The following is a 26686-nucleotide window of genomic DNA, read 5'->3' on the forward strand; positions in this document are numbered from 1 at the left end:
ACAGACGTGAGCCACCACACCCAGCTCAGACTTTGTATGAGGAGTGGTTCTCACCCTGTGGGTCGTAACCACCACCCTCTTGGGTGCCCTGTCTCTAAGGATGTAGGCATTTCAGGAGAGAAGAGCGGTTACCAAGATCCCCAAGGGTCCGTGACTTAGTGCTAACTGGAAGGAAGTGTTCCTTCTTGGTTTTGGTTCTGTGGTGTTAGAGAGTATACATCAAGCACTAAGCACATATTAAGTAGCACTTGCACCAGCCAGTCAGTGGTGGAAGCAGAGGCAGGCAGATCTCTGAGTCTGAAGCCAGACTGGTCTCCAGAGTGAGTTCCAGGACAGCCAAGGCTACAGAGAAACCCTGTCTCAAAAAACCAAAATAAATAAAAATAGCTAAATAGCACTTGTACCATCGGAGTTATAACATCAGTTTCTGTGATATTGCTTTTAAAAGAACCACAAGTTGAGAAATGATGCTCATACATGTAAAATAAAAATAAGCCTTAGAAAAGAGTTGACCTGGGGTGGGTGTAGGGAATGTGGGGGGCTGGTGAGATGGCTCAGTGGTTAAGAGCACTGGCTGATCTTCCAGAGGTCCTGAGTTCAATTCCCAGCAACCACATGCGGCTCACAACCATCAAGGGATCTGATGCCCTTTTCTGGCATGCAGGTGTGCATGAAGACAGAGCACCATACATTAAAAATAATAATAATAAAAACAAAAAAAAAACAAACAAACAAAAAACCAGAAAGGCTGGGAAGACAGGCAGTGTGGTGCACACTTTTAATCCCAGTACTTGGGAGGCAGAGGCAGGCAGACCTCTGTGAGGTCCAGGACAGCCCAGTCTACAGCATTCCAGGACAGGTTTACACAAGAAAACCAGTCTTGAGTAAAGAATTTTTTTTTTTTAAAGAGCCACACCATTCATCAGTTAGCATGAGGAGAAAGAGCCTCTAGTAAACATTTTCATTTTCAAAAATAGGTTTTTGTTCTGTAAGTTTTCTGATGAAAGTGAACTCAGTTCATGTTTACAAACTTGGAAGACATGCTTTATTTAGTTATTACTTCTGCAGTATTCTGTCCACATGTGTGCCTGCCGGCCAGCAGAGGGCGCCAGATCTCGCTAGAGAGGGTTATGAACCACCATGTGGTTGCTGGGAATTGAACTCAGGACCTCTGGAAGAGCAGCCAGCGCTCTTAACCTCTGAGCCATCTCTCCAGCCCTCAGAAATACTGTTAATACCACGCTGCTGGCGCATGTCTTTTATTCCAACAATTTAGTAGAGACGGGTGGATCTCTGAGTTTGAGGCTAAGCCGAACTACATAGGGAGGCCTTGTTTTAAAAATAAAAACAAAAACAAAAAAGGCTGTTAAGATATGGACTGGCTTTAGCCTAATTTTTATCATAGCCCAAAGAGAAATCTTAAGGATAAGTGAGTATAAACACCTTCGCTGCTGCACTAACAGGGGCACAGTTGCTAGGGGCAGGTCACCTGCTTGACTTCTGTGCGCTCTGCATGCTACTCAAACTGTGTTTGTCCTAGTCTCCTTTCCGTTGTGAAATAACCCGACAAAAAGCAATGCAGAGGAGGAAAGGGTTTATTTGACTTACACTTACAAGTCACAGTCCATCGCTGACGGAGGCCGGGGCAGGAACTCCGGGAGGAGCGCGACGCAGAAGCCGCAGAGGAACGGAGTGCTTGCTGTATGTCACTTCAGCTACCTTTCTGTCATGTTCGAGGGTTGCTCTGTGCTGCCTTGGCTGGCCTGGAACTCACGTATATGTAGACTAGCCTCGAACCCATAGAAATCTGCTTGCCTCTGCCTCCAGAGGGCTGAGATTTGAGATATTAAAGACACCCTCCTTCACTCTGAGTAAAATGGAGCTGCCTCCCCGAGGCTGGTCCTGGAAGGACATTTCCATTTGTGCCCACAGGCCACCCCCGTTCGTCACTTCTGCTCCCTTGTTCTTCAGGACTGGTGGACCAAGGACCCTAGAAACTAGGAAGAGCCACATTTCCCCAATTCACTGTGTGTTTGTGCCTGCATGTTTATATCATCAGGTATGCTTCTTTAGGACACATCTTTTTTTTTTTTGAAGGCAGTGTTTCTCACTGGCCAGGAACATCTAAAGCTGGCTGGCCAGTGAGTCCCAGGAATCTGTCTCTACCTCCCAAATGCTGGGATTTTAAGTGTGGGCCACCACACCCCGCTCTTAAAAAACATGGCTTTCAGAAATCAAACTTGGGTCCTCAGGCTTCTGTCGCCATCACTTTAGCAAACAAATTGCATCCCTGGTCTCTTGATCTCTTCTTTATACTTCAGAGCCCAATTTCCTGTGAACTGGAAGCCAGTTACCACCACGATAATGGGCGGGGAGGAGGAGTGGGGCTGGAGGAAAACCCAGAAGAGCTAAAATGCGTTCTTGCTGTTCTCTTTTAATTGAAAACGCTAAGAAGGCATACCAACTTGGAAACTACTTACTTAAAAATTAATTAGTGAGAAAAAGATTGGAGCGGTAAACTTAAAACACTGTCAAAAAGTCCTGCTGACCAACTTGGAGAACCTCACAGTTGGAAAATACTTTTAACAGGTCTCTCACAGGTTCCCTGTGGAAAACAAGACAGAAATGAAAACCAATTATTCTCCCAGGTCTTACGAAGAGTACTGTAAGTTCTTAGTTTTTTTTCTACTTTGAGATGAGGTATCACTCTAGCCCATGGAGATCCTAAACTCACAATGATACCCAGGCTGGACTCCCAACTCACGATCCTCCTGCCTCAGGTTCCTGCATGCAAGGATGAGAGGCCAGAGGCACTAGTGGGTTGTTTTTGTTATTTATTTATTTTTAGACAGGGTCTCAGGTAACCCAGGCTGGACTCCAACTATGTGCCCAAGGATAACGGTAACTTTTGATTCTCTTGCCTCTATCTCCAGAATGCTAAGATTACTGGTGTGGGTCCCGTTTGTGTCATGCTGCTGATTGACCCCAGAGCCTGGTGCGTTCTAAGGAAACACTAACCACGAAGCTCTGTTCTCAGCCTCCCCCTTTCTGTCTCATGCAGCTCAGGCTGGCCTCACACTAAGTAGTCAATGGTCTTGAACTTTTTAATGTCTTTTTCATTTTTATGTGTGTTTGCCCGACTATGTCTGCTGTGCATACATACCCAAATATGTACGATGTGCAGGCAGTATCCTTGGAGGCCAGAAGATGGTGTTGGATCCCCTTGAACTCAAGCTACAGATGGATATGAGGCACCCGAGGTAGGGGTTGGTCTCTGCAAGAGCAGCAAGTGCTCTTAACTGCTCAGCCATCATTCCGGCCTCTGGCCTTGAACTTCTGACCTCCCTTTTCACTTTCCTAGTGCAAAGAGGCATACAGGTATGCACCATCATACCCAGTTTTTGTCTGTTGGGTTTTTTGTTGTTTCAGTCAACTTGATGCCAACTAGGGCCATCTGGGAAGATGCCTCTATCTGACAGAGGTATCAGACTGGCCTGTAGACAAGTCTGTATGGGCATTTTTTTTTTTTCAATGACTAGGGTGAGCGAACCCAGCCCACTGTGGGCAATATTGCCCTAGGCAGATGGTCCTGGGAGGTATAAGAAAAATAAGTGAGTCAAGTATGGTGGCACAGCCTTTAATCCAGCACTTGGGAGGCAGAGGCAGGCAGACCTCTGTGAGTTCCAGGCTATTCTACTCTACAAAATTCCAGAAACCCTACCTGGGGGGGGGGGGGAAGAGGCACTGACCTCACTTCCAGAGGACCTGCGTTCAATTCCCAGCACCCACATGGCAGCTCACAACTGTCTGTAACTCCAGGCTATTACAACACCCTCACACAGACATACAGGCAGGCAAAACACCAATGCCCATTAAAGTAAAAAGAAAGAAGAAACTGCTCGAACCTGAGCCTCTGTGGACAGTGCTTCAGTTCCTGCCTCCGGGTTCCTGCCCTGACGTCCTTTCACGATGGACTTTAAGCTTTCCCAGGGAATAAACCTTTCCTGCCTAAGCTGCTTTTGGTTATGGTGTTTATCACAGCAACAGAAAACAGGTATCGCCTCATACTGTACCCCTGGTTGGCCTCAAACTCATGTAGTATACCTGTCCCCTGAGCACTCAGATTATAGGTGTGAGTCGCCCTCCTAGGATTGTCTGGTGAGACATTTTCCTGCATTTCCGACCTAGACCTTTCTCACCCAATCGCAAACCTCCAAAGGGTAGACTTTCACTAGCAGCCAGGAAACTCCTGTGGGGTATGTTGGGGGAGTTATGATTTATGCTGGGAAGTCTCAGAAAGGGTTGAGGGGTGCGGTGAACATGGTGGCACAGACCTGTAATCTCAAGGCTAGAGAGGTTGAGGATTGCCACTGATACCATGCCATGGCATCCTGGGCCACACTGGGCATAATCAATAAAACGTAAAACAGCAGCAGCGGATCATGGCCCTTGCTTGAAACTTTAGCATCTGGAGGTGAACGCTGAGTGATGAGGATTTTGAGGCCCAATTTAAGCTACATGAGATCATGTCAAAAAATGGAAGAGGGAGGGAGGGAGGAAGGGAAGGGAAGGGAGGAAGAAGGGAGGGAGGGAGGGAGAGAGAGAAAAAAGGAGGGAGAAAAGGAGGAAGGGAGGAAGGGAAGAAGGATGGGAGGGAGGGGGGGAGGAGGAAGGGAGGAAGGGAGGAAGGGAGGAAGGGAGGAAGGGAGGAAGGAAGGAAGGAAGGAAGGAAGGAAGGAAGGGAGGAAGGAAGAACTGGGCATTGTGGCGCATGCCTTATCATCCCAGGCCTTGGAAGCTGGAGGCAGGACGATCTGGAGTTCAAGGTAACTCTCCTCTATACGGGAAGTTTAACACCCTACTCCGTACCCCCCACCAATGACCTCTGCCGGCCCATACCAGCTCAGGCGAGGCGCGAGCGCGGGCGCGGTTGCAGCTGGCGCTGGCGCCGCTTCCGCTGCCCATTCATCAGTATCTGCGCCACCTTGCGCTCGTGGCCGCCGGGCACCGTGTAGTTGGTGCGTAGCTGCTGCTCGCGCCGCGTCCGGCCCTTGCTGCGGCCAGCCCCGGAGGCCGGGAAGTCACGCAGGTAGTTGTAGTCCACGCAGTCGTACAGCTCCTCTTCCAAGCCTGCAGTGGGCAGCGCCTCCCGCGGCGGCGGCGGTGGCTGGCGGGCTCGAGCCCGCCGGCGGGAGACAGGAGCGGCAGGCGGGTCCATCGCCGGTGCGCTCCGCGGCCGCCGCCGCAGGATACTCCGGCCGACAGGCCACGCCCAGTGCTCCTATTGGTTCCGCTGTAGGGGCGAACCCTCTGTGACCTCACAGAGAGGCGTGGCTTCTACTTTGTGACCTCACAGACGGGTTTAGCCTAGTCCAGGCCGGGCTTCTTTGTTCCAGATTGGAAATTATGAGGCCCGCATTGGTAACAGGTATAAACCTTCTGGTTCCGTCGGTCAAAAACATGAAGGGACGGAACAGGCTAATGTGGCTCAGTGGGTAGAGCCCTAGCACGCACAAAGGTCTGGATTCCAACCCCAGCACTGTGTAAGTCAGCTGTGGTTATGCATACCTGAAATCCCAGCGGAGGGATGAGAGATGGGGGCCGTTTTGGCCGAATCTATTTGCTAGCCCAGCTTGGGTTCATTTTTGCAAAAGAAAATTGGCTTGCTGAATGGCTTGCCCTTTGTTCGTGTGTTTCGTTGTGTGACAAGATTATTTTCTTCTCGACATTACTTTTTCATTGCTGCAATGAAATGCTTGGCAAGAATCGGTTTAGGAAAGGGTGTGTTTTAAATGGCTTAGATTTTGAGAATGCATACAGTCAGTCAGCTGGGAAGGCACGGTAAGGCAGAATCATGAGGCTGCTTATATCTGTAGTCATCAATCAGGAAGCAGAGAAAGGGGAATTCTAGCGTGTTGCTTTTTTTTTTTTTGCATCAGGGTGGGTTGTCCCCCTCCCCACCCCCAATCTATAGCCTCTGGAAACTCCCTGAACAGATACACCCAAAGGCATGCTTCATGAGCCGAGTAGACTGACTAACCCCCAATTAGCAACATCTTAAAATCTTGGGGCTGGATAGAGTTCTTAGCGGTTACACCGACTGCTCTTGTAGAGGGCCTGGGTTCTATTCCCAACATCCACATGGTAGCTCACAACCATCTATAACTCCAGTAGCAGAGGATCCGGATCCTGTGGGTTGAACTCAAAACTGTCAGGCTCAGCAGCACAGACTTTTACCTGATGAACTATCTGAACGCCGCCCAACACACATAAACCATTTTAAAGAGAAGCAATCATCAGCAGACAGTCCCTTAAAGAAACATGGGTATTGAATGTAACTGACAAAGCGTGTTGAGGGAGAATCCCAGGGTCTCAAACATTCTAAGCACTACCTCTCTGCTAGTCCTCAGGCCAACGAAGACAAGCCAGGTTTATGGATGTACAACTGTAATCCTAGCATTTAGGAAACAGCAAAGGCTGAAAGCTCCAAGCCAGCAAGGGCTACATAACAAGACCCTGTCTCAAAACAAATAAACACATAAATGGTATGTTGATTAGATTTGGTGTTAGTGCTACAAGCTGGCGATCCTAGCTCTCAAGCGGCTGACACTGGAGGGTTACCTCAAACTCGAGGCTAGCCTAGGTTACAATGTGAGATCTTGCCTCAAAAAAAACAATCTTCCAACAAACATAATCAAACCCCAAGAATGCTGGGAGCTAAAGTGAAAACATGGACAAGAAGTTAAAGGAAGAGCCTGACAGTGGTGGAGCACACTTGCAATCCCAGCACTCAGGATGGAGGCCAGACTGGCCTAGAGAGTGACTCCCTAACAGCCAGGACTACAGAGGAAGACTGTCTCAGAAAACCCCATGACAAGACACCCAGCACTTAGGAAGCAGAGGGAAAGAGAATGAGGAGTTTAAGGACATCCTTGGCTACGTATCTTGAAAGAAACAGGTCTGGGGTGATGGATCAGTGGTTAAGAGCATTTACTGCTGAAGCACACAAACACACATACACAGTAGTTATTCAAGGGCTAGTTAGATGGTCAGTGGAGAGAACCATTTCTACACATATCTGATGGCCTGTGTTTCATCCCCAGATGGCACAAGGTAGCAAGAGACACAGTCACACAGACACATGCTCGAATCAAAATTTATTTATTGTGAGTGGTAGTTTGATTTGAATGAGATTTTCAACTCCCAATAGTTTTCCTCAGTGACACACACTCGAGCTCTCACGTTCAAACTATTCATTTATTGTGAGTAGTACTTAAAGTATGTCAGCAGAGGTGGTTGGTTTTGTCTGTCTCAAGGCGGGGTTTCTCTGTGGCGCTGGCTGGCCTCTAACCCCCAGAGGCCCGCCTGCCTCTGCCTTCCAAGGGCTGGCATTAAAGGTGTGGAACACCCCACTTGACCCAAATAAATGAAAAGATAAATCATGGCTGCTTAAATCAACAGAGTGGTTCCATCTCCTATCAGGGATGGGAAAGGTCCTCCCAAGGCAGAAAGGAACCAAGGCTAAGACACTGTATTGGCTAGCTTCTGTCAACCTAACACAAATGAGAATTAGCTGGGGGGAAACACAATTGAGAAAATGCCTCCCTCAGATCACCAGTAGGAGAGTCTGTAGGGTGTTGGTGTTGTTTTGTTGTTTTTCAGATTTGGTTACTTCATGTGAATGTGTGTTTTGCCTGCATGTGTGTATGTGCACCACATGCATTCCCGGCCCTGAGGGAGGCCAGAAGAGGGTATCAGATCCCCTGGAACTGTAATTATGGAGCAGTGGCTCTTAACCTTCCTAAAGCTACAGCCCTTTGATAAAGTTCCTCATGTTGTGTTGACTCCTAGCCCTAAAATAACTTCTCATTGCTACTCCATAACTGTAATTTTGTTACAGTTATGAACTGCGGTGTAAATATCTGATCTGCAGGATGTATTTTCATTTTTATAAATTGAACATAACAGGCATAGTGATTAACCACGAGACCAACATGTAATTATATATTGTGAAATATTTATTTTCACTTATGAATAAATGAAATTCTGTCTTGAAGCACGATGTGGCACAGATAACAGTCTTATCATAGGGACAGTAAACTACACTGCTACGTTTCGGGACAGTAGGCATAAAAAGTCAGTGGGAAGGTTGAGACTGCTTCTTTCTCACCAGATCGGGAATTCTCGGAGCAGTCTTTGCAAGAGCACAGCGAAGATCGTTTTCCACAGCGAGTCTGCTTCTGTATTTAGACTTGATAACCAGCAAGCTGGAGAACCCTGCTTCACAGAGATACGTTGTTGGAAACGGAAGGAGGAGGCGCAGCACGGTCTCGGCCAGAACAGGGTATGGCTGCAGACACTTGATCCAGAAGTTTGTGACTGGCATCGTGGAGAAATCAGTCCTCGCTGCATCACTGTTCATGAGCTCGGTGAACTCCCCTTGCGCCGTCTCAGGAACATCTTCAACGTTGACCGTAAACGGGCTTCTGGCAAGTGCAAAGGGGACATCTGGTAGATCAGGAAAGTACCATGAAATTTCACCTGCAAGCACGTGCAAGTGTTCTTTCACAGAAATTATCATTGTAATTCTTTCATGTGCTTCGATGTCATGTTCCTCAAAGAAGGCGGATAAGGTAGGCAACATGTAAATTTTATTTTCATCCAACTTTTTTTGCCAAAGCTGAAGTTTCATTTGGAATGACTGGATCTTTTCAGACAAATCGAGGCACGTTGCGTTCGGTCCTTGCAGCGACTGATTTAGCTCATTCAAGATGGCAAAGATGTCAACCAGGTAAGCTATTTTCTGCAATTCACTTTTATCACTGAAAAGTGCTTCGAACTGCGGTCTTGCTTTCTGATTAAAAAACATTCTGAGTTCATCGCGAAGCTCAAAAATATGTTTCAGCACTTTCCCCCTTGACAACCATCGTCCTTCAGTGTGAAGCAGCAGGGCTTTGTTCGGAGCATCCAAATCGCTGCATAGTTGCAAAAGCAGTCGACTGTTTAAAGAGCTCGCCTTTACAAAATTGACAGAGCTTATGACGCTTTTCATCACTTCTTGTAACTCTGGTGGCAGTGTCTTCATTGCTAATGTTTGCAGATGAATCATACAGTGAGTTCCGATCAGTCTTGGTGACTCATTTAGCAACAAACGTTGAAATCCTGACTGACATCCTAGCATAGCTGGAGCGCCATCTGTGCAAACACCACAAACGCTTTCCCAGGAGATCTTCTGCTCTTGCAGAAATGAGCCGACTGCGTCAAATACGTCGTGTGCTGTAGTTGTCGTTTCGAGAGGCTTGCAGAAAAGAAACTCATCTTTAAAGTCGCCATCATTGATATACCTCACATAAACCAGCAGCTGGGAACAGTTTGCAACATCTGTGGATTCATCGAGCTGGAGACTAAATATTGGAAGTGGAGCGGATTTAATTTCCTGGATTACCTGATCAAGAATATCAGCAGACATGTCATTTATTCTTCTTCGGACAGTGTCGTTAGATAAGGAAACTGCACTCAGCTGCGTAACAGATTCGTCTCCGACCATAACTTGAACACTGTCTTTGGCCACTGGGAACAGTAAATGCTCAGCGAAGGTGTGAGGTTTCATAGTTCTGGCGATTCTGAGTGCCACCAAATATGAAGCTTCCACAGCTACTGCGTTCTGTCTGTGGCACTTGCCACCCGTGTCAGGTCTGGCTTTCTTGAGTCCATCAGCTTTGCTTCTAAAATAGTTGGTATCCTTGCCAGCAAAGCTCGGATGCTTGCTATCAAAATGGCGTCTCAGTTTGTTTGGTTTCATAGACTCTGCTGACAGAACACCACCACAAATAACACATTGCGGTTTCTCAATTCCTGCTGTGATTATTGACGTGAAGCCATACTGTAAGAAGTCCTCATTATATCTTCTTTTCTTAACATTCTTCTCTACACGACCCACTCTCCTGGGATGGTCCTCTAATGAAAACAATATATAACAATAGCTTTACTAAGACAAAAAAGGATACACGGCATGGGTCAGTCAACATAGTTCATTAAAGTTTCCGAGGATTTATTACTTTCTGTGTGTTTTTGATTGGGTTTTGTTGTTGTTGTTATTTTTGTTTTTACTGCCTGTTACCACCGCAGCTGAATGTAAACAACAACAATCTTTGCTGGGTGGTGGTGGCCCTTTTACTCCCAACACTCCTGAGAAGCACAGGCAGGCTGGTCGCTGTGAATTCTAGGAGAGCCAGGACTTCACAGAGAAATCCTGTTTCAAAAAATAAAAACCAAAACCCAAAACAAACAAAACCTCCAAACAATTAGCATCCAGATTAAGTTCCTATGATGCAGTTGGTTTTTTTTTTCCTGCAGTAGTTGGTGATTTTACATTTACCCAGTAATTATAATTCATGAAGTGCCATTTTACCTCCAATACTGCTGCTTTCAACACAGTAGCTGCTCTCTCTCTACGTGTGACTGGGCCACATAAGTACATTGTGGCGCCAGCCCTGTCATATACACCTGTGTCTGTGCAGGCTGTACATGATGGGGTTGGTGAGCTGACTTCATCACGGCACTTACCACATGTGGATGGTTCGGCCTGGAGATGGATGGAAGAGGAGTGGCTCAGTTCCTGAGACCATTGAAAATATATATTTTCCTGACGGTCCTAGATGACCCGAATGCTTTAAAGGGTGCTTCAACCCCAAAAGGTCTCAACCCACAGGTTGAGAACCGCTGACAAATATTCAGGACGATCACTCTGAGCGATGCACAAGCCACCCACCATTTGCAATTCTGCACTGCCGCAGCACTTCGTTGAAGCCCTCGCAGAGCTTGACGTCACTCTGGTTCTGGGCACACTCCAGAAACTGCTTGATCTCAAGAGAGCAAGGCCCACGTGACTGCTGGTCCAGCAGCTGGCTTCCCTGAGGCTCCTGCCAAGACACAACATTAGGTACTGCTGAGAAAGTGTGGGGGCACCCACACGAGGGCAGCATTTATACACTGGGAGCTGGGAAACAACTAGGAAAGGGGGCAGAGTTAGTTTTCCATTCAGGAACATGGAAGTGAAAATCATTCAAAGGCAGAAAATAAAAACAAACTTTAAGGTTCAAGAACAAAGACATGCTCTCCAACTCAAAACAAACAACAACAAAAAATCCCAAAACAAATGGCAAATCAGGTCATCTGGAGCATAAACAGGAGCACAGTCCTATGAAGTGTTTGTTCAGTACACTCAAGGCTCTGGGCTGGATCTCTCTGTAAACATAAAGCCAAACTTAAAAAACCAGCTACGGACTCCACAGTAGGATGTGTGCTCTGCCCTGGGTTTGATCAGCACCACAAACATATATACAAAATAGTGAGCCATGCCCAAGGGAAACAGGATTATGGGAAAGAGGATTTTAGATACACTAGAAATACAAGAGTACATGTTCCTTACAAGGGAAAATACACACATCCCAAGGAAGGTGATGGTGAAAGATCAGGCAAGGGGTCACAAAGCTGTCAAAGGGACTTGTGATGGAAAGGCCAGGCCTCATGGCTCTGCCTCTAACACCAAAGCTTGAGACCAACCAAGAGGACTGCTACAAGTTTGAAGCCAGCTGGGTCATACAGTGAAAACTTTGTCTCCAAAAGAAATAACAGCAACCCAGAAAAAAATGTAGCCAACTGAGGTAAATACTTAAAGCCAAGGCAGGAGGACTGTCATGATTTCAAGGCCAGCTTGAGTGAAAGCCTATCAAAAACAATCCTCTAGGGCTGGTGAGATGGCTCAGAGGTTAAGAGCACTGTCTGCTCTTCCTGAGTTCAGTTCCCAGCAACCACATGGTGGCTCACAACCATCTAAATGGGATCTGATGGTCTCTTCTCACCCTGCAGGCAGGCAGAACACTATACACACAATAAATCTTAAAAAAAAAAACAAAACAATCCTCTAAAGGGAAATGGCCGTTTTCACAGGAAGGGAGGCTGGACTGATGTATCCCAGTGGGAGGACCTAAGGCTCTAACTCAAAGGACACTGGCTGGCTTTGTGTGTGAGACTTGCCCACTGAGTGTCTTCCCTGACCACTCCCTATCCTTGAGACAGGGCCTCTCACTGAACCAGAAACTGATTTACTTCATCTCAAGTAACCAACCAGGCTATGGGAGCTGCTTGTCTCTGCCTGGCAATGCAGGAGTTACAGCCATGTATGGCTATGCCTGACTTTTTGTGGGTTCACGCGATTTGATACCTCATGGTATCAGAGTAAGTACTTATTCACTGAGCTATACGTGCAGCACACAGCACTTAAAAAATATTGGGGAGGGGGCTAGAGAGATGGCTCAGAGGTTACACTTGCTGTTCTTCCAAAGGTCCTGAGTTCAATTCCCAACAAACACATGGTGGGTCATAACCATCTATAGTAAGATCTTGTATACAGGCAGAATGTTGTATAAATAATAAATTAATATTTAAAAAAATATTGGGGAGGGACCCACTTTGTACTTAAAAGTATTGTGGGTCCTAAAATTAAACATGGGTTACTACATAAAAGATGCTTACTTGCTGGGTGTAGTGGTACATGCCTTTAATCTCAATCCCAGTGCTTGGGAGACAGAGGCAGGCAGAACTCTGAATTGGAGGCCAGCCTGGTCTACAAAGTGAGTTCTAGGGCAGCCAAGGCTACACAGCCTTGTAGCCGAAATCCTGTCTCAGTAAACAAAACAAAACAAGATGCTTACCAGCTGCCAATTCTTCTTAGCAACAAAAGCACAGAAAAGAAAGGCTACCCCAGTCTTACCTGGTGAGTGATGTCAGGCCTTGCGTGCTCAGCATTACCTCCTCCACTGAAGTCCCCAGTGATGGCGTGACCCAGGGTGTGCCCCACTGCAGAGCCCACAACCACACCAGTGGTTGCCATCTGGGCCATCAGGCCTGGCTGCCGGGGTGCAGCGGCAGGTGAGCCGACTGCAGACGGTGCAGCTACTGCTGGAGGCTGAGCTGCGGGTGCTCTTCTGGGAGCAGCCCTCATCTGAGGGGCCCGGCTGAAAGACAAGAAACCGCATTAGTTCCTACTTCCAAATGGCTTTAGAATTCCCCAAAGAAACCAACCAGGCCAGGTCCAGTGGCACACGCCTGTAATCCCAACACTGAGAAGGTAGAGACAGGGAGAACCAGCAGGTCAAGGTCATCCTTAGTTCACAGGGATTTTCCCCCCTTCTACATGCTTTATGACTAGTTTATTGAGAGTATAGTAACTACAACATTTCTCTCTTCCCATCTCTCCAAGGACCCTCACATATCCCTCTTTGTTCTAGTTCAAAGTCATGGCCTCTTTTTTCATCGTCATTAAATGCATACATGTATAGGCATACGCATTCTTAAGTATAGTGTGCATGATACTTGTACGTGTATGTTTTTGGGGATGACCACTTTGTACTGGATAACCAATTGGTGTGCTCTAGCTGCGGAAGACTATTTCCCCCGCTCTAAGCATTCCTTGTACTCTTTATGCAGGTCTGAGGGCTTACAGGTTTTTCACTGTATGCTTCAGCATATGTATTGTCACCCTTGTTCTACATAGTGATTTTAAGGCCAGCCTGAGAATCAATACCCTTGTCTCAGGAGAAAAAAAAAAAAGAAACAAACAAACCCTCTAACCAAAACAATAGCTAACTTTGAACCTGTAAGTCCTTCCACATCAGCCTCATCCAGTGGTGGCTGGAATTACAAGTCATTTGCTACCCTACCTGGCTTCATTTTAAACCTTTTTATTTTACTGTGTCTTACATGCATGATGATTTGCCCGCATGCATGTCTGTGTGCCACTTGCATTACAAAAGAGGGCTTTAGATCACCTCAAACTGGAGTGATAGATGGTGCTGAGCTGCCATGTGGGTGCTGAGAATCAAACCTGAGTCCTCTGGAAGAGCAGCCAGTGCTCTTACCTAGAAAGCCCATTTTCCAACTAGCTTGCCTTGGAAGTCAGAGATCTACCTGCCTCTGCCTCCCAAGTGCCCCAGGAACTTGTGCCCTTAGAGGCCTATGCCACCATCTCCTGGCATCATTTTAAATCTTTAAACTTCCATACCACATACATGCAAGGCTATAAAACTGTTACTATTAACTGCTTATATATATTGCTGTCCTTCTAAAATCTTTTGTTAAAGTTCTAACAACCAAGCATAAACTACTCTGTCCTTTTCTGTAACACTTTCATGTATCAACATGGCCCACAGTATCTTTAAATAAATCATTCCCATACTTCATAAGATCAGAGACTATTAAGAGTTGGAGGGAAAGGTGGAGAGATGTCTCAACATTGAGGACTACACACTGCTCTTCTACAGCACCCAAGTTCAGCTCCCAGCAGCTCTGAAGCACCATGGTGAAATTCCGCTCCAGGCCATCTGACACTGCAGGCTTTTCCAGGCCACCACGCCCACTTCGTTTGCAAATACCTACTCACTAACAACGAAAGCTATACAGATTCCCTGGGGGATTATTTATTCAAATACTTAAGCAGCTTGTACAACAGTGTCAGTGTCAGGCCTGGAGGAGGGGGCGCACTCTGGAGGTAGAGACAGGTGGATCTCTATAAATTCAAGGCCATCCTGGTCTACATATTGAGTTCCAGGACAGCAAGAGCTACAGAGTGAGCAAGGTGCTTTCACTTTATTACTCTATCAGCATCAAATAAAATGTCATCAAATAAAATATCAGACAGGTACCGCCATGGGCTCCAATGGTTCTCAGCCCTGCTAATACTGCAACCCTTTAATACAGTTCCTCATGTTGTAATGACCAACCATAAAATTATTTTTCTTTCTACTTCATAACAGTAATTCTGCTGCTGTTATGAATCATAATGTAAACATCTTCTGGAAATAGAGGTTTGCCAAAGGGGCCACAACCCAAGTGTCGTCACAGAGTATTGAAATTTTAGGACAATCAAGGAGTCTTCCCTAACCTAGTTAACATTTAGAGCTTGGGTCAGGGATGCTGATGAAATGGCTTACTAGAGAAAGGTCCTTGCACTTTTGCCACTCCTGACAAACCCAAGAGATCCCTGGAACCCACAATGTGGAAAGAAGCAACAAACTCCCGTAAGCTGCCCTGTGACATTCACAGAGGCACCAAGGTGCATGCACAGACACACAGATACACACACACACACGCACACACACAAATGAACAGACATAAAAAGATTTAGAGTTTAGGTTAACAAAACATTTTCCTAGCAGGCATGAGGCCCTGATTGACTAAACTAAAAAGAGGAAAATATACAGAGGGATTGGCTTGCCATAGTTTTCCTGTAGTCCAAGTTATTCAGCAAGGGGACAAGAACCATTTAGCACATGGATTTTGCATGGACAACAGAGAAAGACAGTCAAAAGTCAACAAAATCCAAGATTGTCATGAGAATGCAGACCAATGCCTTCATTTTACCCATTAGAAAAGGTTAAGTCCAGCCAGTTGTGGTGGTACAGGACTTTAATCCCTGCACTCAGAGGCCAGAGGCAGGTGGATCTCTATGAGTTTGAGGCCAGCCTGGTCTACAAAGCGAGTCCAGGACAGCCAAGTTTACAGAGAAACCCTGTCTTGAAAAACACAAACAAACAAACAAAAAGAATTAAAAGAAAAGACTAAGACATCTGTATATGGTATGCTGGCTCACAACTTTAATCCCAGCACTAGGAGGCAGAGGCAGGTGCTGTCTTTTGAGTTTCAGGCCATCTAGGGTCACTGTGAAACCCTGTCTCAAAGAAACACAAAGGACCACCACCCCCAAACCAAAAGGAAAGTCAGGGAAACTGACCTGTTTGAATTGCAAATTTTATTAATCTTGATTGTCTTTTGGATTTTGGAGGCAGGGTCTCTAGAGGCATGGGGGACTATCTTGTGGTAGACAGGGTACGCCCCCTACCACATGCTCGATTCCCAGGTACACTCCCAATACAGCCACCATTTTTCACTTTGTATGATTTTATTTACCTAAAGCGAGACATCTGGAAACTTGTTGCTGTCAACAGTTTCTTACTTATCTTCAGGTGGAAGGAAATGATAGCTCAAGGAGCAGCGATTCTTAAGTTGTAGGTCGCGACCCCCTTGCCTATCAAAGGACCCTTTCTCAGGGCTTGTTTAAGACCATCCCTCATATCATGCATCTATATTACACACATTCATAGCAGTACCAAATTACAGTTACGAAGTAACAATAAGAATTATTTTTATGGTCGGGGGCTCACTACATGAGAACTGTATTAAGTGTCACGGCATTAGAAAGGTTGAGACCCACAGAAATAGAGCTAACTACTAATAACTACTGAGATATACTGGACCCAAGTGGTGGAATCAGAGAACTCTACATTCTCGGCCTTCCATACACAAATAACTTAATTTTTTCCCTAGCCTTTAAAGCCTATAATCCCAAACCGTAGGGAAGCGGAGTCGGGAAAAATCAAAGGAGGGCAACCAGACCAATCTGAAGTTCAGGGCTACCCCGAGAGCTTCAAAACCACAGTAAGACAAAAGCACCCCAAGAGCTTCACTGATACCATTCTTCCCCGCCTCTGTAGACTACGTAAGCAGTCTAGGGGAAAGGCCGTGTTTTAGCCTCCACTCCTGGAGTGCACAAAGCATGTCTCCAAATTCTCGGGGAGACACTTCTCCCCAGGAGCAGATCCCTTCTCGACTGCCCACACCATCTCGCTACCGGCCGACTTCGCAGCCCTCTGGCTACGGAACGTCTCCCTGGCCATTTCCGCTCGGTTCCCAGCCCGGAAGAGGGTCTCACCTGGCCGGAGGGGCCACCTGGCAAGTGCGGCCTCGCTTTCCACGTGGCATCCTAGATGCTCCAACACACAGCATCCAGACACAACAAACTCGGAAACGCCCATGAGCGTCCAGCAAAGAGAAAGGAAGATGGGAGGCGGGGCCTCCGCGAGGGACCAATCAGCGCTCAGTGTCAGCACGATCCCTGAAGGTCATTGGAAGAGCAGGACATTTGTGCGCCACGCCGGAAAGTTGCTTGGCGACGGGGGCGCAGTAGCTAATCCGAGGATACTGAGGTTCCTCTCTCAAATCTTGTCCTTTGATTCTGTGATAGATGGTTAGGCTTTTGCTTCCAATAGACGACTGGCTTCCTCCACAACCGAGGGTGCCTTTTGATTTTGAGATCCTCCTGCCTCAGCTTCTCAAGGAGACTGGATTGGGGGATTACGCGCATGTACTATGTTAAGTGTTAAACCTGAAAATTGCCAGGAGAAAGACTAAATCCACAGTTCTCTAATCAAAGCAAGCTTTATATTAGAGATGCCCGGGGGACTGGACATCTGGCTCTTTTACCCTAAGTTGGGATTTTAGAGAACAGCCCCTTATTGTCCTTTTGAGGTCCCTTTTATGAAAAGATTAATATAAAACAGCTGTAAGTGTGTTCACAGGCGCGAGAGAATTGGCTGTCAGAAAGTGTTAGAAAATACAATGAAAGAGGAAGGTAAGGATAGAAACCACATTTATTTTGTTTTTCTTTTTGTTTTTGCACACTATATCAGATGTAAGAAATGGGAATATATTCTTAAATAAAAACCTATTTTTGTAAAGTATGGGTCATAATGGGTTCCTTAATTTTCATGGTATGGGAACTTAATACAATGGGCCCCTTGATTTGCAATGTAAGTTCATCCCATTTTTGTTTTTTGTCTCATATCCCTCCTCACCTCTTAACCTCTGTAACCCTTTTCTTACCCATTGAGCCATCTCCCCAGCCCCAGAACCCCACTTTTGATGAGAAGAAAAATAAAGTTGAAAAAAAATCACATCAAGAGATGTAAGTGGTGTATGTAAGTAAAAGCAGGACATATGGGAGAGTATGGCTCTAGTGCCTCTGTCCCTGGCAGGGGACGAAGGACCAAGATGGGTGGAGACAGTGCTCTTTCCAAAGCACCAAGTAAGGAACCTGAGGTCACTGTCCTTCCCCCATGAAGCAGCAGGGTCCAGTGAGCCTGGTTTTCCCCTGAGCAGACAGGAGCACCTGCCTTGGGACAGGCTGGTAAATCTTTCACTTTCCTTGTTCTTGTCAGGGAAAGTTCCCCAAAGGTGACACAGCTGAAGATGGTTTTCATGGACTGTCACCAGTGAATGCTTTCCCCCCACAGAACAACTATGGTAAGATCTCGTGTACACTGTCTGACAAGGTGACAAGAGAAAACTTCTTCCCCGGCCTCACAGGGTATTTGGTGGGAGAGAGTCCCCTACTTCCCCATCTGATGGGCTAATGCTATGCTGTAGGACTGTATGATCTCATGGGCAATGTGTGGGAATGGACGGCGTCCACATATCAAGCTGCTGGCCAGGACATGCGTGTCCTCCGGGGAGCATCATGGATTGACACAGCAGCTGGCTCTGCCAATCAATGGGCTCAGGTCACCATCAGATAAGAGTGGTAGGTCAGGGGGACCACAATCCTGTGGCCTCAGCTGAAGATCTAGAGTCGGTGGTTCTCAAATAAAGTTCTGGATACTCGAATGTAGGCGTATCTCCTCCTAGGAGAAGAGCTAAATCATTGAGCTTGAGACCCACAGATTGAGAACCATTTCTTTAGGCATGGGGATGAGCTTAATGGCTAGTTTAAAGTCAGGGTGGTCTTCTTTTATTATGGGAATGACACTTAATTGAAGGTTAACCTTGGTGAATAAACAGTAGCAGAAACTTCTTCAGCAACCCAAAACTTAAGTGCAGAATTCTCTTTCTCACAGTTTCTTTCTTTCGAGACAGGTTTCGTTGTGTAACAGAGCCCTGACTGCCCTGGACTCCTCGATAGAGTAGGCTGGCCCCAAACTCCCAGATTCCCTTGTCTTTGGCTCTCCACTGCTGGGATTAAAGGCAAGTGCCACCTTATCCGGCATTCTAATGGTTTCTAACAAGTCTGGTTAGTACACTATCTTCCAGTCCAGATTGGAGGCAGCCGTCCTTTAGCTAAAGTCTACTTTGTGTAACTTAATATTTCCAAGTAAGCTTATTAGTAATTGAAATAATGGAATGGGCTAATGGCAAGACCAAGTTGCAAGTTTATTGGAATGGCGGAGGGAGGGAGAGGGTGGAGGGAGAGAGAGAAATGCCCGTGCAGAGCGGGGGAGTGGGAGGGAGGGAGGAAGGAAGGGAGAGAGGAGAGAGAGAGAGAAAGGATAGAGAGGGAAGAGAGAACCAAAATGCCTGGATTATATAATGAAGGACCTCTGGGAGAGGGGAAGCCCCGCCCCTGGGCTAGGGAATTCGGGGTAGAGGGCAGGGTATACCAGCCATACCCTGCTGCAGGTAGAAACCAAACAATTAGTAAATCCTTTACAACATAAATTTCACTAGGAGTTTCTCCAGCTTCACCACCACTAGGAGGCCGAGAACAACAAGTTCCTGGCCAACATCCGTTACTTGAGACCTTGTCACAAAACGAATCAGAGAAGAGTTAAGTAAACAGTTCAGGGGCAAAGCCTGTAAATCCCCCAGTCCAGTTTACTTGAGAACTGAAGCAGGAGGAACTCTAAATCAAAGACAGCCTGAGTTGTAGAGGAAGCCAGTTGTCCATAGGAATCAAAAACCTAACCGTAAGAGGAGGAGGACAAGATTTGAGAGTACAACCCCAGGAACTTCCGGTTAGCTACAGCCCCACCGCTAAGCACTTGACTTCCGGGCGTAGGACGCAGCGCCGCGGCGTTTTCCGTAACTGACGTCTCGCTCTTCCAATCACCTTCAGCGTCCGTCCTCTCCTGGGCTCTGATTGGATGCTCGCCTACGCACCGCCTCCACTTTTCCTCTCTCCTTGGTAGAAATTGCTGGACGCTTGTGGGAATTTCGCAGTTTGTCGTCTCTGAAGACTGAAGCTACTAGCTTGCAGGATGCCTCGCGGAAGCCGAAGCCGCACTTCCCGGGTGGCCCCTCCGGCCAGGTGAGACCCTCCTCCGGGTTGGGGACAGAGCGGAGGCGGCCAGGGCGAGGTTCCGTACCCAGAAGGCTGCGATGGCGGCCGGTGGTGAGCTGGTGCTAGCCGACGGATCCGCTGCTGGGGAGGAGGACTCCTCGAAAACGGAGACACGCTTTGTGGCCTCCGAGAGAGGACTCGCAAATGTGACCTTTTCCCTAGTTTGCTTGGGGAAGGGCCTTACGTAGTCTACAAAGAGGCGGGGAAAGAATGAAATATGTGAAGCTCCGGGGAGAGGGGCGGGGTAGTTTTTTTTTTTTTTTCCCTTACTGTTTTTTTTTTTTTTTTCCTGAGGCTCCTAGGCTAACCTTGAACTTTATATAGGTCCGGCTGTCCCTCCTTGATTTTCCTGACTCCTCTTTTCTACGGCTAGGATTACAGGATTTTAAAGGTTTATTAAAAATTGTGTGACGCCCGCCGAGTGCAGGGCCTAGAATTTAAGAGTTCTCGCCTTCCCACCACTTGGGTTCAATAGAGTATTTACTCTATTGAAGCCGGCCGTAGGGACGCATTCCTTTAATCCCAGCACTGGAGAGGCAGAGGCAGGCGGATCTCTTGAGTTCGAGGCTAGCCTGGTCTACAAAGCGAGATCTAGGACAGCCAGGACTACACACAGTGAAACTCTGTCTTGGGAAAAAAAAAAAAGAAAAATGCTTTGTTGGAACGTCTTGCCGGCGCACGTGAGAACAAGTAGGAGATTGTTGACAGCATCAGGATGCCAGATCTCCCACTTTGGGTGAATAAAATCATACAATGTTAAAAGTTGTGGCTGTACTGGGAGTAAACCCGGGGACTGTACGTTCAGTGGTGCCTCCCATCTCCTCAAGGGCAGAGGGTGGCTACCAGTTCAGGACCAGTTTCCACAAACCAAAAGACAATCAAGATTAATAAAATTTGTAGTTCAAACAGGTCACTTTCCTTCTTCCTTTTGGTTTGGGGTGGTGGTCTGTTTTGGCTTTTTGAGACAGGGTTTCATCGTTACCCTGGCTGGCCTGCAACTCAAAAGATAAAACCTGCCTCTGCCTCCTGAGGGCTGGGATTACAGGTGTGTATTAACAAACCAAACCCAGGGACTTAACATTTTCTAATGGGTGAAATGAAAGCATTGGTCTACATTCCTAACATTACCTCATGACTGATTAGATTTTGACGACTTTTGACGGTCTTTCTCCATTGCTCACACTAGTCCTAAATCCATGGTCTTGTTCACTCACTGAATAGCTGGAACTATGGGTATATTTATATCTCTGTGTGTGCATAAATGTCAAAGGTCATCTTGTGGGAGTTGGGTTTTTCATTTCAATTTATGGGTTCCAGGAGTCAACCTCAGGTTGTCAGGTACCGTTGTACAGTGAGTCATTTCACCAGCCCCTATCTCCACCCTCCCACCCCCACTCTAAATCTTAACTCAGAAGCTAGGTTAGAATGACTCCTTGATCTAAAAAATTTAATATTCCAATGCAACACCTGTTCGGTATTTTTGATACTGATAGAGTGATAAGAATGAAAGCTGTTTGTCCATTCTATATATCCTGCTGTCCTGGAACTCACAGAGAGATCCAGCTGCATGGGATTAAAGGAATGGGGGCCATGGCACAACCACTCAGCTTGAGATAACCTTGTCCAAGTAGTATCTGTTTAACATTTAAATAAATAAACCCTCTGGGATCTTTCAAGCTTTTATTTTCTGTGAGTGGATATATGCAAATGAATGGGTACTTGAGCCTTGGAAAGCCAGTGGTGTCATTTGACCTGAAGCTGAATTTCCGCCTGACTCTGCTTCTTGGGTGCTGGAGTTAAAGGCGTGCCCCGCCATGCCCGGCCTTGAGCATGTTTTTTGAGACAAGGATGGCAGTGTATGTGCCAAACTGTACAGTGAAAAGCCCACAAGACCTACGTAAAGAATATAAGCAGCTAAGGGATGCTGAGGGCAGGGGACATAGTCTTCCCCCTTGAAGCGCACCAAGTTGTATGTGAAAACATACATATAAGTAACATACAATGGGGCAGGTTATATTTAGAAGTGTATATATATGTACACATATATGTATCTTATAACAATGAAAAAAGAGGCCATGACTTTGAACTAGAACAAAGAGGGATATGTGAGGGTCCTTGGAGAGATGGGAAGAGAGAAATGTTGTAGTTACTATACTCTCAATAAACTAGTCATAAAGCATGTAGAAGGGGGGAAAATCCCTGTGAACTAAGGATGACCTTGACCTGCTGGTTCTCCCTGTCTCTACCTTCTCAGTGTTGGGATTACAGGCGTGTGCCACTGGACCTGGCCTGGTTGGTTTCTTTGGGGAATTCTAAAGCCATTTGGAAGTAGGAACTAATGCGGTTTCTTGTCTTCCAGCCGGGCCCCTCAGATGAGGGCTGCTCCCAGAAGAGCACCCGCAGCTCAGCCTCCAGCAGCAGCTGCACCGTCTGCAGTCGGCTCACCTGCCGCTGCACCCCGGCAGCCAGGCCTGATGGCCCAGATGGCAACCACTGCTGCTGGTGTGGCTGTGGGCTCTGCAGTGGGGCACACCCTGGGTCACGCCATCACTGGGGGCTTCAGTGGAGGAGGTAATGCTGAGCCCGCAAGGCCTGACATCACTTACCAGGTAAGACTGGGGTAGCCTTTCTTTTCTGTGCTTTTATTTGCTGAGAAGAATTGGCAGCTGGTAAGCATTTTTTATGCAGGAACCTGTGTTTAATTTTACAGTTCACAATACTTTTAAGTACAAAGTGTTCTTGCACCAGTACTTTTTAAGTGGTGTGTGCTGGGAATATAGTTCAGTGAACAGGCACTTAATTCTGATACCTTGAGAACTTAAGTTCAAATCGCGTGAACCCACAAAAAGTCAGGCATAGCCATACATGGCTGTAACTCCTGCATTGCCGGGCAGAGACAAGCAGCTCCCACAGCCTGGTTGGTTATTTGAGATGAAGTAAATCAGTTTCTGGTTCAGTGAGAGGCCCTGTCTCAAGGCAGGAAGATAGGGAGTGGTCAGGGAAGACACCCAGTGGGCAAGTCTCACACACAAAGCTACCCAGTGTCCTTTGAGTTAGAGCCTTAGGCCCTCCCACTGGGATACATCAGTCCAGCCTCCCTTCCTGTGAAAACGGCCATTTTCCCTTTAGAGGATTGTTTTTGATAGGCTTTCACTCAAGCTGGCCTTGAAATCATGACAGTCCTCCTGCCTTGGCTTGAAGTATTTACCTGAGTTGGCTACATTTCTTCTGGGTTGCTGTTATTTCTTTTGGAGACAAAAGTTTTCACTGTATGACTCAGCTGGATTCAAACTTGTAGCAGTCCTCTTGGTTGGCCTCAAGCTTTGGTGTTAGAGGCAGAGCCATGAGGCCTGGCCTTTCCATCACAAGTCCCTTTGACAGCTTTGTGACCCCTTGCCTGATCTTTCACCATCTCCTTCCCTGGGATGTGTGTATTTTCCCTTGTAAAATGTACTCTTGTATTTCTAGTGTATCTGAAATCCTCTTTCCCATAATCCTGTTTCCCTTGGGCATGGCTCACTATTTTGTATATATGTTTGTGGTGCTGATCAAACCCAGGGCAGAGCACACATCCTACTGTGGAGTCCGTAGCCAGTTTTTTAAGTTTTGGTTTTATGTTTACAGAGAGATCCAGCCCAGAGCCTTGAGTGTACTGAACAAACACTTCATAGGACTGTGCTCCTGTTTATGCTCCAGATGACCTGATTTGCCATTTGTTTGGGGGGGTTTTGTTGTTGTTGTTTATTTGTTTTGAGTTGGAGAGCATGTCTTTGTTCTTGAACCTTAAAGTTTGTTTTTATTTTCTGCCTTTGAATGATTTTCACTTCCATGTTCCTGGATGGAAAACTAACTCTGCCCCTTTTCCTAGTTGTTTCCCAGCTCCCAGTGTGTGAATGCTGCCCTCGTGTGGGTGCCCCCACACTTTCTCAGCAGTACCTAATGTTGTGTCTTGGCAGGAGCCTCAGGGAAGCCAGCTGCTGGACCAGCAGTCACGTGGGCCTTGCTCTCTTGAGATCAAGCAGTTTCTGGAGTGTGCCCAGAACCAGAGTGACGTCAAGCTCTGCGAGGGCTTCAACGAAGTGCTGCGGCAGTGCAGAATTGCAAATGGTGGGTGGCTTGTGCATTGCTCAGAGTGATCGTTCTGAAAGCTGTAGGGTGTTGGAGTTAAGTCCCCAGTAGGACCTTTTTTAAGACAGGGATTCTCAGTCTTTCTGAGTCTTCTTAATGGCTCAACCCTTTAACACAGTTCCTTAGGTTGTGGTGCCCTCCAACAATAATTTTTTGTTGTTGTTGCTACTTCATAACTGTAATTTTGTTACTGTTATGAATTGTAGTGTAAATATCTGATGTGCAGGATATCTGATTCATGATTCCAGAAAGGGGTGGAGACCCATAGGTTGAAAAAAGCTGAATTAGATGGAAGTGGAGTGATAGGGCATTAGTTTTTAAGAATGGAATTAAGAGGCATTTATCCAAACCAGGCTGTGATTGTCCACACCTGTAACACCAGCGCTCAGGAGACAGAGGCAGGCAAAACCTGTATCACAAAAAGAAAAGAGGGAGAGAGATGCTTGTCCAAGTTCATTAGAACTTTTTGTGGGCTTGAAATCTAGCAAAGTGGCTAAATTTCTGTTTTAGGCCTTTGTCTACAGACACATGCACCACGTCTTTGTTATGGGAAGGGTAGAATTGAAGCTTGAATGAAGGAAACCTGAAATGGCTTGGAAAAGAAAACTGTCTTTGGGCATTGTTGGGTATCTTCTAACTTAATTTTTTTTTTTAAACAGGTTTAATCTAATCAAGAAATTCAAACTGAAGAAATGTAAATTGGCTCTGCATTAATTGGTAGAGCAAGTGTGGACCCTTATTTCTAATGTTCCATTGCTTTAGAATGGCATGAAAGAGTTCTAACTACAGATTCACCGAGGCTCGAAGTGGTGGTAGCTGGGCAAGTGTTCAGCCTCCTTGAACTAACTGTATTGTGTTTTGTGAGATAATAAAAATAGAGTTTAATTCTCTGAGATGTGTGGTAGTGTTCTTATTGTAGTGTAAAAAGTTGTGTGTGCCTGCTGAACATAATGGCATTCGTAGAGCAGAGCTATGTCAGCATGTCTTTCATTCATTCGTCTAGTCCTGTGGTGGGACCCTTAACACAATTTATCATCCACAGCCATAAGATTATTTTGTTGTTTCATAACTAGTTCTGCCGCTGTTAAGAATCACATTGTAATACCTGATATGTGACCCCGGTGAACGGATTGCTGTTGTCTTGGGTGCTGAGTTAGCATCCACTCAGCAGATCTGGCAGTTCACTGCTTGCCTAAGGTAAAGCTCAGCATCAGTCAAGCTGCTTATTTAAATGATTCTAGCTGCTCCAGGCCCAGGTCCCATAAAAGTGTTACTTCTATAAAATGGTGTATAGCAGTGTGGGATCCTGCACACCCAGCAAGGATCCCTCTTTTCATTCCAGCAGAGGGGTCCTTTGCCTGGCTGTGTGCTCAGATTATGGCCTCACACTCTAGTTGGCTAGCTCAGAATGGCACAGGGTGCCACTTTTGTGAGCAGGGTGCAGCCCTGAGCACGTTCATCTCCAAAGTACTGACTCTCAAGGGGTTTTAATTTTTGCCAAATCACTTCCTTAGCAAAAAATTTGAAAAGGCTTATTTTTAATTGATGTGTATGAGTGTTGCCTCAGAAACCGGAAGACATCAGAGCCCTTGGAACTGGAGTTGAATGGCTGAGAGCAACCATGTGGATGCAAGAAACAGCCTGGTTCCTGCAAGAGCAGCCAGTGCTCCTAACCACTGAGCCACCTCTCCAGGCTCTCTGCTTTCATATGGGCTTCTTTTCTATCTTGTTTTTTACAAGGCAGGGTATTTCCACCTAACAGCCCTGGCTGGCCTGGAACTCAGAAATTCACGTGCTTCTGGGATTAAAGGCCAAGGCATGGGCCATACACCATGCTGTGTGGAGATTCATTTAACCGTTTGATAGAAAAGTCAGTACATTCTTGTTTACCTTTAACACATGCTTAACGAGATGTGTCATGGAGTGGGTGTGCTACTCAGTGGTGGCTCAAGGTCCAGTCTTCAGCCATGCCAGCAAACTTAAGTGGGTAAGTGGTAAAGTAGACATTACGCAATGGGCGTCCTGTGGCCACTAAATACTGTGTCACTGCACTGAGACAGTCGGCTGAAGCTGGTTTCATTTGTTACCCTTTGGAATAGGGTCTCCTTAAGTAGTCCAGCTTAGAACCAGATCAGTCTAAATTGACTATCCTGCCTCAGCCTCCAAGTGCTGGGAGGTTGTGATGGCATAACCAGTTTGAAAATTGTCCCTAGCCACACCTTTCATCCTAAGGAGAAAAAAATATAGGTCATTTCCCTGTGGTTTTTGGATATTTCTACTTCCTGCAAGACAAGTCTAAACCCGCCCCTTAAATGCTTGGGATTGAACCTAGCGCCTCAGAAAACCTTGTCATGGTGCTCCAAACTCTAGCCCTATTCAGGGATTGCTCCAGGTTTAAACCAAGCTGGACATGGTGGTACATGTAATCCCAATACTTGGAAAGCAGGCAAGAGGATTGCCACAGGTCTGAGCCAGTCTGTCTCACACATGGCTAAGTCAAATATAGTTGTGAATCTGAGGAGAAATAAAGGGTCATTGCCATGCTTGGTGGTGCACAGAAAGGCAGGGGCAGGAGTGCAAACTGGAGGACAGCCTGGTGAAGCGGAA

At 46.5% G+C, this 26686-nt stretch overlaps 3 protein-coding genes and 1 long non-coding RNA gene across 7 annotated transcripts; 2 read left to right on the forward strand and 2 right to left on the reverse strand.

Moving 5' to 3' along the window:
- Positions 1–1581: 1581 nt before the first annotated feature.
- Positions 1582–5262, reverse strand: Nupr2 (nuclear protein 2, transcriptional regulator). Of its 2 annotated transcripts, XR_009591453.1 has the most exons (3): positions 4900–5262; positions 3164–3357; positions 1582–2605 (listed from the first exon to the last, which is right to left on the reverse strand). XR_009591453.1 is itself a non-coding variant. In XM_021657308.2 (2 exons), the coding sequence occupies exon 1, from the start codon at positions 5216–5218 to the stop codon at positions 4904–4906; it is 315 nt and encodes a 104-aa protein (XP_021512983.1). In that variant the 5' UTR covers positions 5219–5262; the 3' UTR covers positions 1582–2605; positions 4900–4903. The 2 variants fall into 2 exon arrangements, 1 of the variants encoding a protein (XP_021512983.1); XM_021657308.2 differs by lacking the exon at positions 3164–3357.
- On the forward strand, positions 4681–18858 carry LOC132653671 (uncharacterized). 3 transcript variants are annotated; one of them, XR_009591455.1, is made up of 4 exons: positions 16961–17470; positions 17730–17803; positions 18057–18141; positions 18751–18858. It is a non-coding gene; the product is annotated as an uncharacterized LOC132653671 (long non-coding RNA). The 3 variants fall into 3 exon arrangements; XR_009591454.1 differs by lacking the exons at positions 16961–17470; positions 17730–17803 and adding an exon at positions 4681–4826; XR_009591456.1 differs by lacking the exon at positions 17730–17803.
- LOC110561015 (protein FAM200C-like) lies at positions 8001–16917 on the reverse strand. Its single transcript, XM_060382267.1, has 4 exons — positions 16772–16917; positions 12776–13019; positions 10772–10922; positions 8001–9957 (listed from the first exon to the last, which is right to left on the reverse strand). Exons 1-4 carry the CDS (start codon positions 16843–16845, stop codon positions 8138–8140), a joined length of 2289 nt encoding a protein of 762 aa, XP_060238250.1. The 5' UTR covers positions 16846–16917; the 3' UTR covers positions 8001–8137.
- A 904-nt stretch (positions 18859–19762) lies between the features above and the next one.
- LOC110561035 (coiled-coil-helix-coiled-coil-helix domain-containing protein 2) lies at positions 19763–24968 on the forward strand. The gene is made up of 4 exons (XM_060382268.1): positions 19763–19918; positions 22311–22560; positions 23908–24058; positions 24739–24968. Exons 1-4 carry the CDS (start codon positions 19869–19871, stop codon positions 24747–24749), a joined length of 462 nt encoding a protein of 153 aa, XP_060238251.1. The 5' UTR covers positions 19763–19868; the 3' UTR covers positions 24750–24968.
- The last annotated feature ends 1718 nt before the right edge of the window (positions 24969–26686 follow it).

Source organism: Meriones unguiculatus, chromosome 4 (genome assembly GCF_030254825.1).
Source record: "Meriones unguiculatus strain TT.TT164.6M chromosome 4, Bangor_MerUng_6.1, whole genome shotgun sequence".
Classification (NCBI taxonomy): domain Eukaryota; kingdom Metazoa; phylum Chordata; class Mammalia; order Rodentia; family Muridae; genus Meriones; species Meriones unguiculatus.

What these genes read in the sequence shown, in the direction of transcription:
- Nupr2 (XM_021657308.2), bottom strand. Translation starts at nt 5,218, where the DNA reads ATGGACCCGCCTGCCGCTCCTGTCTCCCGCCGGCGGGCTCGAGCCCGC.
- LOC110561035 (XM_060382268.1), top strand. Translation starts at nt 19,869, where the DNA reads ATGCCTCGCGGAAGCCGAAGCCGCACTTCCCGGGTGGCCCCTCCGGCC. An exon ending in CGGGTGGCCCCTCCGGCCAG is followed by an intron (nt 19,919 to 22,310) that starts GTGAGACCCTCC and finishes CTTGTCTTCCAG; the next exon opens with CCGGGCCCCTCAGATGAGGG. An exon ending in GGCCTGACATCACTTACCAG is followed by an intron (nt 22,561 to 23,907) that starts GTAAGACTGGGG and finishes GTGTCTTGGCAG; the next exon opens with GAGCCTCAGGGAAGCCAGCT.
- LOC110561015 (XM_060382267.1), bottom strand. Translation starts at nt 16,845, where the DNA reads ATGCTGTGTGTTGGAGCATCTAGGATGCCACGTGGAAAGCGAGGCCGC. An exon ending in CAGGTGGCCCCTCCGGCCAG is followed by an intron (nt 13,020 to 16,771) that starts GTGAGACCCTCT and finishes CTTGTCTTTCAG; the next exon opens with CCGGGCCCCTCAGATGAGGG. An exon ending in GGCCTGACATCACTCACCAG is followed by an intron (nt 10,923 to 12,775) that starts GTAAGACTGGGG and finishes GTGTCTTGGCAG; the next exon opens with GAGCCTCAGGGAAGCCAGCT.